The sequence below is a fragment of the Hyperolius riggenbachi genome, chromosome 8, assembly GCF_040937935.1.
Source record: "Hyperolius riggenbachi isolate aHypRig1 chromosome 8, aHypRig1.pri, whole genome shotgun sequence".
In the NCBI taxonomy this organism is placed as follows: domain Eukaryota; kingdom Metazoa; phylum Chordata; class Amphibia; order Anura; family Hyperoliidae; genus Hyperolius; species Hyperolius riggenbachi.
In genome coordinates this window covers 296,731,471-296,750,209 of record NC_090653.1, presented here as the reverse complement: position 1 = coordinate 296,750,209, position 18,739 = coordinate 296,731,471, and the positions used below count along the sequence as shown (strand labels likewise).

General features: G+C 50.9%; 1 protein-coding gene across 3 annotated transcripts in view; it reads right to left on the bottom strand.

The window, feature by feature from the left end:
- Positions 1–18,739, bottom strand: part of RALGPS1 (Ral GEF with PH domain and SH3 binding motif 1) — a 574,444-nt gene that overhangs the window by 505,064 nt on the left and 50,641 nt on the right. For all 3 annotated transcript variants that reach the window (XM_068249198.1, XM_068249199.1, XM_068249200.1), the window contains exons 2-3: positions 17,944–18,044; positions 4,277–4,403 (exon numbers count right to left, since the gene is read on the bottom strand). In XM_068249198.1, coding sequence (XP_068105299.1) covers positions 4,277–4,333 — 57 coding nt within the window. In that variant the 5' untranslated portion in view covers positions 4,334–4,403; positions 17,944–18,044. The remainder of the gene's footprint in view (positions 1–4,276; positions 4,404–17,943; positions 18,045–18,739) is intronic.

Below are 18,739 nucleotides of genomic sequence, written 5' to 3'. Positions count from 1 at the left end.
TCTCCATACAGGCTTACACCTCTCCCCCCTGCAGCTGTGCACCTCTCCATACAGGCTTACACCTCTCCCCCTGCAGCTGTGCACCTCTCCATACAGGCTTACACCTCTCCTGCCTGCTGCTGTGCACCTATCCATACAGGCTTACACCTCTCCCCCTGCAGCTGTGCACCTCTCCATACAGGCTTACACCTCTCCTGCCTGCAGCTGTGCACCTCTCCATACAGGCTTACACCTCTCCCGCCTGCAGCTGTGCACCTATCCATACAGGCTTACACCTCTCCCTCCTGCAGCTGTGCACCTATCCATACAGGCTTACACCTCTCCCGCCTGCAGCTGTGCACCTATCCATACAGGCTTACACCTCTCCCCCTGCAGCTGTGCACCTATCCATACAGGCTTACACCTCTCCTGCCTGCAGCTGTGCACCTCTCCATACAGGCTTACACCTCTCCCCCCTGCAGCTGTGCACCTATCCATACAGGCTTACACCTCTCCTCCCTGCAGCTGTGCACCTCTCCATACAGGCTTACACCTCTCCTCCCTGCAGCTGTGCACCTATCCATACAGGCTTACACCTGTCCTGCCTGCAGCTGTGCACCTATCCATACAGGCTTACACCTCTCCTGCCTGCAGCTGTGCACCTATCCATACAGGCTTACACCTCTCCCCCCTGCAGCTGTGCACCTATCCATACAGGCTTATACCTCTCCTGCCTGCAGCTGTACACCTCTCCATACAGGCTTACACCTCTCCTGCCTGCAGCTGTGTACCTCTCCATACAGGCTTACACCTCTCCTGCCTGCAGCTGTGCACCTATCCATACAGGCTTACACCTCTCCTGCCTGCAGCTGTGCACCTATCCATACAGGCTTACACCTCTCCCCCCTGCAGCTGTGCACCTATCCATACAGGCTTACACCTCTCCTGCCTGCAGCTGTGCACCTCTCCATACAGGCTTACACCTCTCCTGCCTGCAGCTGTGTACCTCTCCATACAGGCTTACACCTCTCCCCCCTGCAGCTGTGCACCTCTCCATACAGGCTTACACCTCTCCTGCCTGCAGCTGTGCACCTCTCCATACAGGCTTACACCTCTCCTGCCTGCAGCTGTGCACCTCTCCATACAGGCTTACACCTCTCCCGCCTGCAGCTGTGCACCTATCCATACAGGCTTACACCTCTCCCTCCTGCAGCTGTGCACCTATCCATACAGGCTTACACCTCTCCCGCCTGCAGCTGTGCACCTATCCATACAGGCTTACACCTCTCCCCCTGCAGCTGTGCACCTATCCATACAGGCTTACACCTCTCCTGCCTGCAGCTGTGCACCTCTCCATACAGGCTTACACCTCTCCCCCCTGCAGCTGTGCACCTATCCATACAGGCTTACACCTCTCCTCCCTGCAGCTGTGCACCTCTCCATACAGGCTTACACCTCTCCTCCCTGCAGCTGTGCACCTATCCATACAGGCTTACACCTGTCCTGCCTGCAGCTGTGCACCTATCCATACAGGCTTACACCTCTCCTGCCTGCAGCTGTGCACCTATCCATACAGGCTTACACCTCTCCCCCCTGCAGCTGTGCACCTATCCATACAGGCTTATACCTCTCCTGCCTGCAGCTGTACACCTCTCCATACAGGCTTACACCTCTCCTGCCTGCAGCTGTGTACCTCTCCATACAGGCTTACACCTCTCCTGCCTGCAGCTGTGCACCTATCCATACAGGCTTACACCTCTCCTGCCTGCAGCTGTGCACCTATCCATACAGGCTTACACCTCTCCCCCCTGCAGCTGTGCACCTATCCATACAGGCTTACACCTCTCCTGCCTGCAGCTGTGCACCTCTCCATACAGGCTTACACCTCTCCTGCCTGCAGCTGTGTACCTCTCCATACAGGCTTACACCTCTCCCCCCTGCAGCTGTGCACCTCTCCATACAGGCTTACACCTCTCCTGCCTGCTGCTGTGCACCTATCTATACAGGCTTACACCTCTCCCACCTGCAGCTGTGCACCTCTCCATACAGGCTTACACCTCTCCTACCTGCTGCTGTGCACCTATCCATACAGGCTTACACCTCTCCCCCCTGCAGCTGTGCTCCTCTCCATACAGGCTTACACCTCTCCCCCCTGCAGCTGTGCACCTATCCATACAGGCTTACACCTCTCCCCCTGCAGCTGTGCACCTATCCATACAGGCTTACACCTCTCCTGCCTGCTGCTGTGCACCTATCTATACAGGCTTACACCTCTCCCACCTGCAGCTGTGCACCTCTCCATACAGGCTTACACCTCTCCTGCCTGCAGCTGTGCACCTCTCCATACAGGCTTACACCTCTCCTGCCTGCAGCTGTGCACCTCTCCTGCCTGCAGCTGTGCACCTATCCATACAGGCTTACACCTCTCCTGCCTGCTGCTGTGCACCTATCTATACAGGCTTACACCTCTCCCACCTGCAGCTGTGCACCTCTCCATACAGGCTTACACCTCTCCTGCCTGCTGCTGTGCACCTATCCATACAGGCTTACACCTCTCCCCCCTGCAGCTGTGCTCCTCTCCATACAGGCTTACACCTCTCCCCCCTGCAGCTGTGCACCTATCCATACAGGCTTACACCTCTCCCCCTGCAGCTGTGCACCTATCCATACAGGCTTACACCCCTCCTGCCTGAAGCTGTGCTCCTCTCCATACAGGCTTACACCTCTCCTGCCTGCAGCTGTGCACCGCTCCATACAGGCTTACACCTCTCCTCCCTGCAGCTGTGCACCTCTCCATACAGGCTTACACCTCTCCCCCTGCAGCTGTGCACCTATCCATACAGGCTTACACCTCTCCCCCTGCAGCTGTGCACCTATCCATACAGGCTTACACCTCTCCTGCCTGCAGCTGTGCACCTATCCATACAGGCTTACACCTCTCCTGCCTACAGCTGTGCACCTCTCCTGCCTGCTGCTGTGCACCTATCTATACAGGCTTACACCTCTCCCGCCTGCAGCTGTGCACCTCTCCATACAGGCTTACACCTCTCCTGCCTGCAGCTGTGCACCTGTGCACCTCTCCATACAGGCTTACACCTCTCCTGCCTGTAGCTGTGCACCTATCCATACAGGCTTACACCTCTCCTGCCTGCTGCTGTGCACCTATCCATACAGGCTTACACCTCTCCCCCCTGCAGCTGTGCACCGATCCATACAGGCTTACACCTCTCCCACCTGCAGCTGTGCACCTATCCATACAGGCTTACACCTCTCCCACCTGCAGCTGTGCACCTATCCATACAGGCTTACACCTCTCCTGCCTGCAGCTGTGCACCTCTCCTGCCTGCAGCTGTGCACCTATCCGTACAGGCTTACACCTCTCCTGCCTACAGCTGTGCACCTATCCATACAGGCTTACACCTCTCCTGCCTGCAGCTGTGCACCTGTGCACCTCTCCATACAGGCTTACACCTCTCCTGCCTGTAGCTGTGCACCTATCCATACAGGCTTACACCTCTCCTGCCTGCTGCTGTGCACCTATCCATACAGGCTTACACCTCTCCCCCCTGCAGCTGTGCACCGATCCATACAGGCTTACACCTCTCCCACCTGCAGCTGTGCACCTATCCATACAGGCTTACACCTCTCCCACCTGCAGCTGTGCACCTATCCATACAGGCTTACACCTCTCCTGCCTGCAGCTGTGCACCTCTCCTGCCTGCAGCTGTGCACCTATCCGTACAGGCTTACACCTCTCCTGCCTACAGCTGTGCACCTATCCATACAGGCTTACACCTCTCCTGCTTGCTGCTGTGCACCTCTCCATACAGGCTTACATCCCTCCTACCTGCAGCTGTGCACCTCTCCATACAGGCTTACACCTCTCCTGCCTGCTGCTGTGCACCTATCCATACAGGCCTATAGTTACTGTATGTTTGTATAATTGTAATGGAATAGTTTTCCTCCTCAGTACAGAGATGTCCAGCTATTCGGCAGTCTGCTGGAGATGCAGGGTACTCTCTGCACACAGCAGCGGGTTTTCTGCAGAGCTCCTCTGTATAAGAAGCTGTTATGTAAGATCAGGGCTGGAATAAGTCCAGTGTCCACACAGGTAAATATAGAAAAGATGTGAAATATGACAGCTAGGCTGCAGTTTTGTGTATATAAACAGCCATAAATCCTGCACACAGCTCAGCAGATGAAAAACGTATCTGTAGCTCAGGAAAAACATCACACAGGTTATAAATCATTCGTTGTATGCGCTGAACGCCAGGAAATGTGCGAATGGGCTGCGTACCTCCGGGGTGGCCGAAGTCACCATCACACTGGCCATCAGGCCATTACGCTTATACATACTCCCCCACAGGATGCTGGGAGGGGCCGACAGCCTCAGCTGCTGATTGGCTGCTGGGATCCTCTGCGACCTGCGAACACAAGACAGGGAAACGCTCGTCACAACATGGGAATACATTCAAGATCAGTGCAGTAATCAATAAGCTTCAGATTTATGGTCATACAACCTGGCCAATCACAGTGCCAATCGATCAGATCTGTAAATTCAATCAGATATCATTCATTGCTGCCTATCGAGCACATATGTAGCACATAGAATAATGGCAGAGTTAAAGTGAGTCTTCACTTTAAAGGACGCCTCTAGTGAGAGAGATAAGGAGGCTGCCATGTTTAGTTGCCTGGCTTTCCTGCTGATATCTTTGGCTGCAGTAGTGTCTGAATCACACACCTGAAACAAGCATGCAGCTAATGCAGTCACACTTCAGCCAGAGCACCTTATAACAGGCCCGGTTCACACTAGAGCAGCTGAAAAGAGGAACTGGTAAGCGCATGCACTAGGCGGATGTTCCATTCGTTTTGTATCCGTTTGAAATAAATTCCCCGTCCGCTCTGCTTCCGCGTCCATCATGTCTGCATCGCCGCTCACATGTCCCGCCGCTCGGTCCGTCCATATTTAGCACAGAGGCCGGCAGGGGCATGGAGCCCTCCATAGGCTGCAGCAGGCCAATTCTCTCTAGCAACAGGAGAATTTTCAATAGTCCGCCATGAACCAATCAGAATTCTCCCTGTTGCTGAGGATTCCCATTTGTCTTTTGCAGCCCAATGGAGATCCCCCTGCTAACACCGGCCTCCGGGCTGTGTAGGAGGGACCGAGCGGGGCGATCGGCGGTGATCGGTGAGAGGACACGCAAGTTTTACGTCACGGCGGCGATCGAAGTGGACGTCACGGATGCAGCAACTAGCCTAGTGAGGCTTTCATTGCGCACATTTTCATGTCCGGTCCGAGGAAATTTGCCAAGTTCAGACTCTGCGTTCCGCTTGTTTGGCGCAGCAAGTGAATCCAAATGGAGGGGGATCCTATTTTCACCATTAGGATCCACTTCCTGCGCTAAGCGGAGCTTAAAAAACGTCCTGAATGGGTACATTCTTCAAGCCGGTGTGAACCGGCCCTCATATTACACTTGAGCTGCATCCACTAGGGTGCACTCTATAGGCAGTAGCAGTGTTATGGAGTCTTGCCTAAGGTCTCCTGCTGAATAGGTACTGGCTTACTGAACAGGAAGAGCTGAGATTTGAACCAGGTCATCAGAGGCGGAGCCATTTCCCTACTGAGGGGTTTTCCCATTCAGGACCAGAGCAATTTTCAACTGTCAGCGCTCCTCCCATTCATTCACCAATAACTTTCTAATTACTTATCACAATAAAGTGATCTATATCTTGTTTTTATGCCACCAGTCAGGCTTTCTTTGGTTGGTGCATTTTGCTAAGAATTATTTTATTCTAAATGCATTTTAATGGGAATAATAAGAAAAAAATCCTTATTTCTCAGTTTTCGGCCATTATAGTTTTTGAAATAAAACGTTCTACTGTGGATAAAACCCACACATTTTATTTGGCCATTTGTCCCGGTTATTATAACATTTAAATGATGCCCCTATCACAATGTATGGCAATGATATCTTATTTGGAAAAAAGGTATATTTTTTCAGTTTTACGTCCATCACTAATTATAAGCCCACATTTGCAAAAATAACAGTAATACACCCTCACAACTTACATATTTAAAAAAGTTCAGGCCCTAAGGTGACTATTTATATATTTTTTGTAATGTCATTTTCTATAATATACGCAAATATTTTATTTTGGTTAATTATGGGAGAGTAGAGGAGGTAATGGGTTAATTTTAATAGTAAATGTATGTATTAGTGTGTAATGTGTTAGAGTGTAATTTACTATTTGGCCACTAGATGTCCCCCCCACTCACCCGTTTATTCCTCTGTGTACTGTTCAGTACGCAGAGGAAGTTCTGTTCAGTACACCGAGGAAGTATTGCGTGGAAGTGTTACTTTCAGTTTTGTCCATGACCACAGCCATCTCATTGATGCTGGCGATCATTGACACGGGCGCATAGATGGATGAATAGGAGCTGCATTCCCATTGACAGATCTCCATACTAACTGGCAGCGCCGAGAACACACACGGGAGCGAGCGTGGAGCGCGCACAGTGGCAATGCAGCAGGAGACAAATATCTGCATCCCTGGGTAGGAACTGAAGCCGTGCGGTACGTAGATAAACCGCAAAAGTGGTTAAAGGACAACTGTAGTGAGAGGGATATGGAGGCTGCCATACTCATTTCCTTCTAAACAATACCAGTTGCCTGGCAGTCCTTCTGATCTCTTTGGCTGCTGTAGTGTCTGAATCGCACCAGAAACAAGCAGAAACACACAAGAAGCATGCAGCTAATCTTGTCAGATCTGGCAATAATGTCAGAAACACCTGATCTGCTGCATGCTTGTTCAGGGGTATGGCTAAACATATTAGAGGCAGAGGATCAGGAGGGCTGCCAGACAACTGGTATTGCTTAAAAGTAAATCAATATGGCAGCCTCCATATACCTCTTACTTCATTTGTCCAGTACACTATCCAGCAGGAGTCGCTTTCTTCAGATTTTTCAGTCTCTATTGCTGTTGGATTTCTAACTTTTGCACTTATATACTTTACATGGGCTTTCATTAAAAATGTGGGGGGTGGGGGCAGTAGTTTAATAATGCCTGAAACTAGACCGAGCTTTGAAGGTATATATACCAACCTCTGTATGGCCCCTTTACTGTCACATGGAGTGACTTGGAACACTTCTAATTATTATCATAACTAATAATCCCCCTGTGTCCCTGCGTCCTCCTCCTGCGTGTCCCTGCGTCCTCCTCCTGCGTGTCCCTGCGTCCTCCTCCTGCGTGTCCCTGCGTCCTCCTCCTGCGTGTCCCTGTGCCCTCCTCCTGCGTGTCCCTGCGCCCTCCTCCTGCGTGTCCCTGCGCCCTCCTCCTGCGTGTCCCTGTGCCCTCCTCCTGCGTGTCCCTGCGCCCTCCTCCTGCGTGTCCCTGCGCCCTCCTCCTGCGTGTCCCTGTGCCCTCCTCCTGCGTGTCCCTGCGCCCTCCTCCTGCGTGTCCCTGCGTCCTCCTCCTGCGTGTCCCTGCGTCCTCCTCCTGCATGTCCCTGCGTCCTCCTCCTGCGTGTCCCTGCGTCCTCCTCCTGCGTGTCCCTGCGTCCTCCTCCTGCGTGTCCCTGCGCCCTCCTCCTGCGTGTCCCTGCGCCCTCCTCCTGCGTGTCCCTGCGCCCTCCTCCTGCGTGTCCCTGCGCCCTCCTCCTGCGTGTCCCTTTGCCCTCCTCCTGCGTGTCCCTGTGCCCTCCTCCTGCGTGTCCCTGTGCCCTCCTCCTGCGTGTCCCTGCGTCCTCCTCCTGCGTGTCCCTGCGTCCTCCTCCTGCGTGTCCCTGCGTCCTCCTCCTGCGTGTTCCTGCACCCTCCTCCTGCGTGTCCCTGCGCCCTCCTCCTGCGTGTCCCTGCGCCCTCCTCCTGCGTGTCCCTGTGCCCTCCTCCTGCGTGTCCCTGTGCCCTCCTCCTGCGTGTTCCTGCACCCTCCTCCTGCGTGTCCCTGCGCCCTCCTCCTGCGTGTCCCTGCGCCCTCCTCCTGCGTGTCCCTGTGCCCTCCTCCTGCGTGTCCCTGCGTCCTCCTCCTGCGTGTTCCTGCACCCTCCTCCTGCGTGTCCCTGCGCCCTCCTCCTGCGTGTCCCTGCGCCCTCCTCCTGCGTGTCCCTGCGTCCTCCTCCTGCGTGTCCCTGCGTCCTCCTCCTGCGTGTCTCTGTGCCCTCCTCCTGCGTGTCCCTGCGTCCTCCTCCTGCGTGTCCCTGCGTCCTCCTCCTGCGTGTCCCTGTGCCATCCTTCTGCGTGTCCCTGCGTCCTCCTCCTGCGTGTCCCTGCGTCCTCCTCCTGCGTGTCCCTGCGTCCTCCTCCTGCGTGTCCCTGCGTCCTCCTCCTGCGTGTCCCTGCGTCCTCCTCCTGCGTGTCGCTGTGTCCTCCTCCTGCGTGTCCCTGTGCCCTCCTCCTGCGTGTCCCTGCGTCCTCCTCCTGCGTGTCCCTGCGTCCTCCTCCTGCGTGTCCCTGTGCCATCCTTCTGCGTGTCCCTGCGTCCTCCTCCTGCGTGTCCCTGTGCCCGTGCTTTTGTGTACCGCACATGCGCAGCACGTGGGCGGACTTCAGAGCAGCACGGAGGCGGCGTGCGCGCATGTGCGGTGTCATGTGGCTGGCGGCAGTGACGGGCAGAAGGGGACGGAGGTTGTGAGGGTGGCCTAGAGCCGGTTACTGTAACGGGCTTAGGTCCGCTAGTTAATAATAAACAATTTATAAAGTGCTGACATATTACGCAGCGCTGTACAATAGATAAGGGAGGCATCACACAATATTACACAATGTCACACAGGGACATTACTGCGTTCCACAACAGTACACAGAATAGTGATGTAATAATAAACAATGGTGTGCAGGTTGCAATGTAGGGATATATATATAGCAGACTAGTCACTGAGTCCATATGGCGGGGGAGAAGAGCATGCTGGGAGGAGGGCCCTGCCACATAGGATTACAAGGGGAGGAAGAGGTGGGCGGGGGGAGTAAGGGAGGGGTGGAGCTATGAAGATGGCGGGTAAGCAATGGTGCACAGATTGCAATGTACGGATAAGTATAGCAGACTAGTCACTGAGTCCATATTGGGGGGGAGAAGAGCAAATAGGGAGGCAGGACTTGCCACATAGGCTTACACTCTAATGTGATTTGTACTAATGTGAAGTGTTCGTTGCAATGATACCTCCTATAAGTTGATTTAAAGCGGCCATACACTGATCATTTTTTTTTTCATGGCTATCTGGTCGATTTGATCACTTGATTGAATTTGCTAGAGGGGTGTCAAATTCAAATACAAAGTGGGCCGTAATTGTTTACTGGGACCTAGTCGCGGGTCAGTCTCAATCTCTACTGATCACCTTCCTCCCTTATACAGTTCCCTGGTGTTTAATGGCCCCCTCCATCCCCTATACAGCTCCCTGGTGTCTAGTGGTCCTCCTCCCTCCCCTATACAGTTCCCTGGTGTCTAGTGGCCCCCTCCATCCCCTATACAGTTCCCTGATGTCTAGTGCTCCCCTCCCACCCCCTTACAGTTCCCTGGTGTCTAGTGGTCCCCTCCCTCCCCTATACAGTTCCCTGGTGTCTAGTGGTCCTCCCTCCCCTATACAGTTCCCTGGTGTCTAGTGGTCCTCCCTCCACTAAACAGTTCCCTGTTGTCTAGTGCTCCCCTCCCTCCCCCTTACAGTTCCCTGGTGTCTAGTGGTCCTCCCTCCCCTATAGTTCCCTAGTGTTTAGTGCTTTCCCCCTACCTCCTCCATATGGCTTTCCTGGTAATCTAGGGCTTCACCTCCAATATAGCTTCCCTGGTGGTCTAGAGTGGGCCATACATAATGCAAAGTGGAGAAACCCCTTGAGGGCCAAATTGAATTGCTCTGAGGGCCAGATTTGGCCCGCGGGCCGGAGTTTGACATGTATGTGCTAGAAATTCATGCCACAAATCATTTCCGATCATTTTGGTGGGCAAAATTGACAGAGTCGGTTGACTCCGCCTTATGGGAGATTTAGTTCGGTCAGTGGCAGGTCGGGTGGCGTGTCACATGACACAGGTGCTCCGCCCCCAAAGAAGACACGCCCCGGCACACAGGTGAGTGTAAGCTCTGCTGCCAAGCACAGACTGGAGGAAGGGGGAGCACAGAGGGAAATACCGGGTCATGGTAGGCAGTACGCACAGATTTTAATGCTGAAATCTATTGAAAATTGGTGTGCAATGTGTGGAGCGGATCCCTTGAAGATTAGATCTGTTGGCCGCATTGACCAGTGTATGGCCACCTTAATCTTCTCGTTGTGAAGTAATAGATCTCAGAGCAGAGACAACAACACAGCAGATAAACAACTCCCCCCCAGCCCCCCAGATACGATTCCCGCCGGATGAGTCAGATTCAGCGCACGGCCAAGGCGTCTGTCTTCTATCAAAGTTGCTAAATTGAAGCAAGTAAACAATTGTTGAGCAAGAGATTTCTCAATCGGGAGCTGATAGCTGGCGGAGGGGAGATGCTGTGTCCCAGCGCGGCGGCGGACATGTGACAGGGTGTTTGTGCCGCAGCGGTCGGGACAGTAAACAAGCTGGGACTCTCAGCTCAGTGTCAGGATCAGAGAATAGAGAGGCTCAGTCCTGACTGCTGTTCAGCTTCCTGAAGGCTTCAGCATGGCCTGTTACATGCCACTGCTTCATTAGAGGCTGCTATTGTCCTGAATTGTGCTGCAGACATCTCCTATGTTACGCTGAGAGAGTGCGGTTGGGTTGGTATCTGGAAACTCGTGAAGAGGTGCACAGGGGAGAGAGATTGTGGAGAGCTTTGTAGGTTAGGGTTTGAGGAAGATTGAGAAGAGACCGGAATGAGATGGGCAGCTGAGTTCAGTACAGATTGCCAGTCTGTTAGTTAGTAAGCCTGCTGTAACTACACCCAGAGCAGGATTATCCACCCGGCAACCTAGGCGGGTGCTTGGGGCCTTGTGGGTGCCAAGGGGTCTACCTGCCACCTTCTCTGACTCCACGTCAGCTTACCAAAAGACCAAGGGGGCCCAAATCTACTACCTTACCTAGAGCACATAACAGCTTAAAGAGGAACTCCAGTGAAAATAATGTAATAAATAAGTGCTTCATTATTACAATAATTATGTATAAATGGTTTAGTTAGTGTTTGCCCATTGTAAAAGCTTTCCTCTCCCTGATTTACATTCTGACATTTATTACATGGTGACATTGTTACTGCTGGCAGGTGATGTAGCTGCTGCTTGCTGTTTTGGCAGTTGGAAACAGCTGTGAACAGCTATTTCCCACAATGCAACAAGGTTCACAGACAGGAAACTGCCAAGAGTACGTACTTTTCTTGTGGGAGGGGTTTCACCACAATATCAGTCATACAGCGCCCCCTGATGGTCCATTTGTGAAAAGGAATAGATTTCTCATGTAAAATGGGGTATCAGCTACTGATTGGGATAAAGTTCAATTCTTGGTCGAAGTTTCTCTTTAATCCATCTCTGAGGACTGCACTTCAGGGAGCATAACAGCTGCAGCAGTTTACAAAACAGACACTAGAGGTCGCTGTTACACAACAGACACTAGAGGTTGCTGTTACACAACAGACACTAGAGGTCGCTGTTACACAACAGACACTAGAGGTCGCTGTTACACAACAGACACTAGAGGTCGCTGTTACACAACAGACACTAGAGGTTACTGTTACACAACAGACACTAGAGGTCACTGTTACACAACAGACACTAGAGGTCACTGTTACACAACAGACACTAGAGGTTCCTGTTACACAACAGACACTATAGGTCGTTGTTACACAACAGACACTAGAGGTCCCTGTTACACAACAGACACTAGAGGTCCCTGTTACACAACAGACACTAGAGGTCCCTGTTACACAACAGACACTAGAGGTCCCTGTTACACAACAGACACTAGAGGTCGCTGTTACACAACAGACACTAGAGGTCGCTGTTACACAACAGATACTAGAGGTCCCTGTTACACAACAGACACTAGAGGTCCCTGTTACACAACAGACACTAGAGGTCCCTGTTACACAACAGACACTAGAGTTTGCTGTTACACAACAGACACTAGAGGTCGCTGTTACACAACAGACACTAGAGGTCCCTGTTACACAACAGACACTAGAGGTAAGCAGTTTACACAACAGACACTAGAGGTCCATGTTACACAACAGAAACTAGAGGTCCCTGTTACACAACAGACACTAGAGGTCCCTGTTACACAACAGACACTAGAGGTCCCTGTTACACAACAGACACTGGAGGTTGCTGTTACACAACAGACACTAGAGGTCAGCAGTTTACAACAAGGCTTTCAACCTTGTCTTCAAGTACCACCAACAGTGCAGGTTTTGTGGAAATCCACAGAGGTAGTTAATTAGCTCTGCTGAGACACTAATTACCTCACCTGTGCATGTTTGTGATTTTCTGCAAATCATGTACTGGTGGTGCGCCTTGAGGACAGGGTTGGGAAGCCCTGGTTTACACATCAGACACTAGAGGTCAGCAGTTTACACAACAGACACTAGAGGTCGCTGTTACACAACAGACACTAGAGGTCGCTGTTACACAACAGACACTAGAGGTCGCTGTTACACAACAGACACTAGAGGTCGCTGTTACACAACAGACACTAGAGGTCGCTGTTACACAACAGACACTAGAGGTCGCTGTTACACAACAGACACTAGAGGTCGCTGTTACACAACAGACACTAGAGGTCACTGTTACACAACAGACACGAGAGGTCACTGTTACACAACAGACACCAGAGGTCCCTGTTACACAACAGACACCAGAGGTCACTGTTACACAACAGACCCTAGAGGTCGCTGTTACACAACAGACACTAGAGGTCACTGTTACACAACAGACACTAGAGGTCAGCAGTTTACACAAGAGACACTAGAGGTCACTGTTACACAAGAGACACTAGAGGTCACTGCTACACAACAGACACTAGAGGTCACTGTAACACAAAGTGGCACTAAAGACAAGAGTCAGCTTTAGTTACGCAAGTTTCCACAGATTAAACTAGGCCAATGCTGCCTAAAGGCTGCCGGTTAATTAACCAGCTGAAAAGTAAAACAATAGATATTTGTAAATCAGAAGGAAAGAGACAGCAGCATATCTATCCTCAGCTGCAGACAGAGAATTGTAACCCCTCTACAGATTACATAAACTAACCAGGAGTTTAGCAATACGTTTTGTGAGGAACGAGAGACCCTCAGCCTGAGTAGAGGCGGGGAACCCTGTCACCGGTGACCACTTAGCAACCATAACTCCTCCCAGTATGGTGACACCCCGCCCCCTTCACACACACACACACACCCATTAGACACCTTTCATTGCTTAACTACAGAAAAGGATTAAGAGGAAATGGAGCCCCATGCAAGATATCAGGTTTTTCCCACTGCTGATTGTGGTGAGGATTAGCATCCATGGGGCCCCTAGACTCTCTCTAGGCCCTAGGCAACTGCCTAAATTGCCTTGTGGATGACCCGGCTCTGCTCGAATGCGATTCTCCTGGTCTCTCAGTGTTTTCTCGGTTCCCAGAGACTATAGTCAGCCTTACCATTGTGAGCTTTTATCAGGCTGTGGGAAGTATTGTGTACATCAGATCTGCTGTTCCTCACCCACAGACCTTCTAAACCAACATCTGCTGGAAAATCACCGCTCAGAATCTGCACTGAGCGCTGCAGCATTCCTGGAGTACAAGGGAAAACTTCACAAAACTGCCTGGTCTATAAAATGTTCAGAAGTGGAAAGCAAAAAAAAAAAAAAAATTATACCAGAAAAGTTTTACTACACAACAGCATCACCTAGTGGTCATCCCAGGGAATGCAGCCACAACAGTCTACTGTGTGATGACAAGGAGAGGTACCGCTGCCTATGCAGATCCCCACCTGTAGCCCCCCAGTGTGAGTGTCAGTTGCTCGTTCGTTTGCCGTACCGCCGCGCACCTGACCAACCAACCTCGGCCTGACATTTTCCAAAATGCGCGATCGCCCGTGCGGCCAATTTCTGTCCCGAAATTCGTCGCTTTGTCGGTCGGGTGTGCACTTGGCAGCACCAATTTTCATCCAATCCGATTATAATAATCGAATTGGATGGTCGATTGGTTGGTTGGTCGCCTAGTGTATGGCCCCCTTAATTATGCATGTCACGCAGCTGAGCGGCCGCGCGCATGCTCCCGCTCGCGTCTCCGGGAGCTTACTGTGCAGGCGCAGTACAAGAAGACCTCGCACCCCGCCTGCGCAGTAATCTCCCGGAGATGTGAGCGGGAGCGCGCTGTATCCGTCTTGTTAGACGAATAATTGACTGGTGCCGACGGCGGGGAACAAGTGATCAGAGGAGGACGGCTTTAACCATCTTTATCCCCTTTAACCATCTTCCTGTGTACTGTTCAGTGCACAGGATAGCATGGGGACATCTAGTTGCCAAAATATAAAATTACACATAATAAAAAAAAATCCCCCATTAATTTAATCCCTTACCCTTCACTATAGTTACCAAAATAAAACATTTATATTGGCAAATGAAAGGGAGGAGCGCTGAAAGGTGAAAATTGTTCTGCTCTATAAGGAGACACACCCTTTAGTGGTGAACTAGTTAAAAATAAAATAAATATGGCAGTCTCCATATTCTTATCACTACAGTTGTCCTGTCATACATATGTCATAACAAATACAAATACTGCAATTATTATAACAAAAGCAGTACTGTATGTTTTGTATGTGGAGATGACTATGTGTGTATGAAGCGTTGTAAGTGGAGTCGTCTTTAACCATCTAAGCCTTCTGGACGTAGAAGCTACGTCCAGAAGGCCATGTGCGCTCCCGCGGCCGATCGCGCCCGTACACGCGCGCTCCCAGCCGCGGATCGTTAGCCCAGAAATCAATCAATCGGGACATAGTGCTCGATGATTGATTCCTCTCCCAGGCAGAAAAAGCGACTGCTTCTCTCGGAAGCCTCGCTTTTTCTGCCTCTTATGTTACATGTTACGCTTAGAGTGACGTCATGTAAACAAACTCAAGGTTGCCATCTTGTGGCCAAAAAGTAAAACTACATCTACATGTAAAAAAAAATAAAAAATCACATATTTACATAAAAAAATTACTATTTACATCTCACCCTCCCAAAAATACCCAAATAAAATGTTTAAAAAAAACAAAAACAACAGGGTCTAAACTTTTTAAATATCAATGTAAAGAATAAATATTTCTATTTTTTTTTTTTTAATTATAAGCTTGTAAATAGTGATGGATGCAAAACGGAAAAAATGCACCTTTATTTCCAAATAAAATATTGTCGCCATACATTGTGATAGGGACATAATTTAAACGGTGTAATACCCGGGACTATTAGGTAAATACAATACGTGGGTTTTAATTATGGAGGCATGTATTATTTTAAAACTACAATGGCTGAAAACTGAGAAACAATGAATGTTTTCAGTTTTTTTTTTCTTATTCTTACTGTTAAAATGCATTTACAGTAAAGTGGCTAGCAAAATGTACCCCCCAAAGAAAGCCTAATTGGTGGCAGAAAAAACAAGCTATAGATCAGTTAATTGTGATAAGTAGTGATAAAGTTATAGGCTAATGAATGGAAGGTGATAATTGCTCGGATGCATAAAGTAAAAACGACTGAAGGCTGAAGTGGTTAACCCCCTGGCGGTATTCCCGAGCTGAGCTCGGGCTGAGATTTAGTTGCTGGCAGAGATGGCCATAAGCTCATTTGAAAGCACAGGATGTTAACAACATAGCCATTTGGTTCCCAACTGATTATGGATTTTTGCCTGGATTTTGACCACTCTCTGCCTGCCGCCTGCACCGACTTCTGCCTTGAATTTGACCACTCTTTGCCTGCCGCCTGCACCGACTTCTGCCTGGATTTTGACCACTCTCTGTCTGCCACCTGCACCGACCTCTGCCTGGATTTTCACCACTCTCTGCCTGCCGCATGCACAGACCCCGCCTAGATTTTGTCTACTCTCTGCCTGCCGCCTGCACCAACTTCTGCCTGGATTTTGTCTACTCTCTGCCTGCCGCCTGCACTGACCCCTGCCTGGATTTTTACTACTCTCTGCCTGCCGCCTGCACAGACCCCACCTAGATTTTGTCTACTCTCTGCCTGCCGCCTGAACCGACTTCTGCCTGGATTTTGACTACTCTCTGCCTGCCGCCTGCACCAACCTCTGCCTGGACTTTGACTTCTCTGCCTGCTGCCTGCAACGACCTCTGCCTGGAAGTTGGCTACTTTCTACCTGCAGCCTGCACCAACGCCTGCCTGGCTTTTGACTACTCTCTTCCTGCCGCCTGCACCGACCTCTGCCTGGATTTTGACTACTCTCTGCCTGCCACCTACACCGACTTCTGCATGGATTTTGACTACTCTCTTCCTGCTGCCTGCACAGACCCTGCCTGGATTTAGTCTACTCTCTGCCTGCACCAACCTCTGCCTGGATTTTGACTACTCTCTGCCGGCCGCATGCACTGACCTCTGCCTGGATTATGACTACTCCCTGCCTGCCACCTGCACAGACCTCTGCCTGGATTTTGACTACTCTATGCCTGCCGTCTGCACAGACCTCTGCCTGGATTTTGACTACTCTCTGCCTGCTGCCTGCACCGACTTCTGCCTAGATTTTGACTACTCTCTGCCTGCCGCCTGCACAGACCTCACCTGGATTTTGACTACTCTCTGCCGGCCGCATGCACTGACCTCTGCCTGGATTTTGACTACTCTCTGCCTGCCGCCTGCACCAACCTCTGCCTGGATTTTGACCACTCTCTGCCTGCCACCTGCACCGACCTCTGCCTGGAAATTGGCTACTTTCTGCCTGCCGCCTGTACCGACCTCTGCCTGGATTTTGACTACTCTCTGCCTGCCGCCTGCACCGACCTCTGCCTGGATTTTGACTACTCTCTGCCTGCCACCTGCACCGACCTCTGCCTGGATTTTGACTACTCTCTGCCTGCCACCTGCACCGACCTCTGCCTGGATTTTTCACTACTTTCTGTCTGCACCGACCTCTGCCTGGATTTTGACTACTCTCTGCCTGCCGCCTGCACTGACCTCTGCTTGGATTTTGACTACTCTCTGCCTGCCGACTGCACCGACCTCTGCCTGGATTTTGACTACTCTCTGCCTGCCGCCTGCACAGACCTCGCCTGGATTTTGACTACTCTCTGCCTGCTGCCTGCACTGACCTCTGCCTGGATTATGACTACTCCCTGCCTGCCGCCTGCACAGGCCTCTGCCTGGATTATGACTACTCCCTGCCTGCCGCCTGCACAGACCTCTGCCTGGATTTTGACTACTCTCTGCCTGCCGCCTGCACTGACCTCTGCCTGGATTATGACTACTCCCTGCCTGCCGCCTGCACAGACCTCTGCCTGGATTTTGACTACTCTCTGCCTGCCGCCTGCACTGACCTCTGCCTGGATTATGACTACTCCCTGCCTGCCGCCTGCACAGACCTCTGCCTGGATTTTGACTACTCTCTGCCTGCCGCCTGCACTGACCTCTGCCTGGATTATGACTACTCCCTGCCTGCCGCCTGCACAGACCTCTGCCTGGATTATGACTACTCTCTGCTTGCCGCCTGCACCGACCTCTGCCTGGATTATGACTACTCTCTGCCATCCTTATTTGTACAGTTTCACAATTTTTTAAGCTTATTCATCAATTTATATAATTCAACAAATCTGTGTTCTAGTCTTGTATTTATATGCAGAATGTCTACCAGTCTTCTATTCTGTCATAGTTTGATGAGTTATGACTTAACAATTGGAGGCCTAACATTCTTTAGAAAAATGTACCACTTTTGACTATTAATTCCAGACAGAAATGCACCGCCAGGGAGGTTAAGTCGGAGACGGTCTGTCCGTTATTGGCCGTACAGGCGATTTTCCTAGAATTCCCCGCACTCACAGAGACTCCTGCAGAAATGGCGCCCAGCGCAGACAGGCGGCCGACTTACCCATGTTGTGACTGCGGCGTCTGTCGTCTTGTATTCTGGAACAATCGTCTCACTGCTCGCGCCTCATTTACAGCGCAGTGTTGATGCGGGCCGGGCGATCACTGCGGGAGGAAACACAAGGCGATAAGAATTGTTTTATGTTTGCTGAAAAAACAGAAACTCCACTTCAAAGCAAAACTAACAAGAAAAATGACAACAAACGGTTTCTTTTCATCTTTTTCAAACCAGAGAACTCTGTGACTTCCTGTGGGCGGGGCTTGCGGAATGAAGTACCCCTGTCACTAGATTAAGGACAGTGTCCATCCCTCCCCCACTGCCCACCTTACATCTGGGGAGATCCATAGCAATACCCCACACAGAGTTACAGCAGAGGCCATTGCTATCCAGATCCTAACACCTCATTCCAAATACACCTTTGGGTGGCTTGTCTGTCTATGTTCCCCGATCGATTGATAGAAATTACCCGGAATAAATTGAAATTACGAGAAATTACGAAAATCCTTCTTTGAAATCCCTTCCCTCTATTTATGAATATATTTTTGACCTTTTTGATCTGCAGGGGTCTTACTATATGTCCATGGGTTAAATAAGCACCAATATACAACTCTGTCTCCAAATATTTGTTGTTTTTTTTACCAGAGAGTGAGTGTATAACTCCGCCCACCCAAGCCCCGAACACCTCCTGAAGAAGCAAAGTATTCCTCACGAAACACGTAAAGCTAAGTGCTCGGCCTTGGATATACTGATAAACCTGTTTACATTTAATTACTCTCAGTAGGTTTATATGATATTCCCA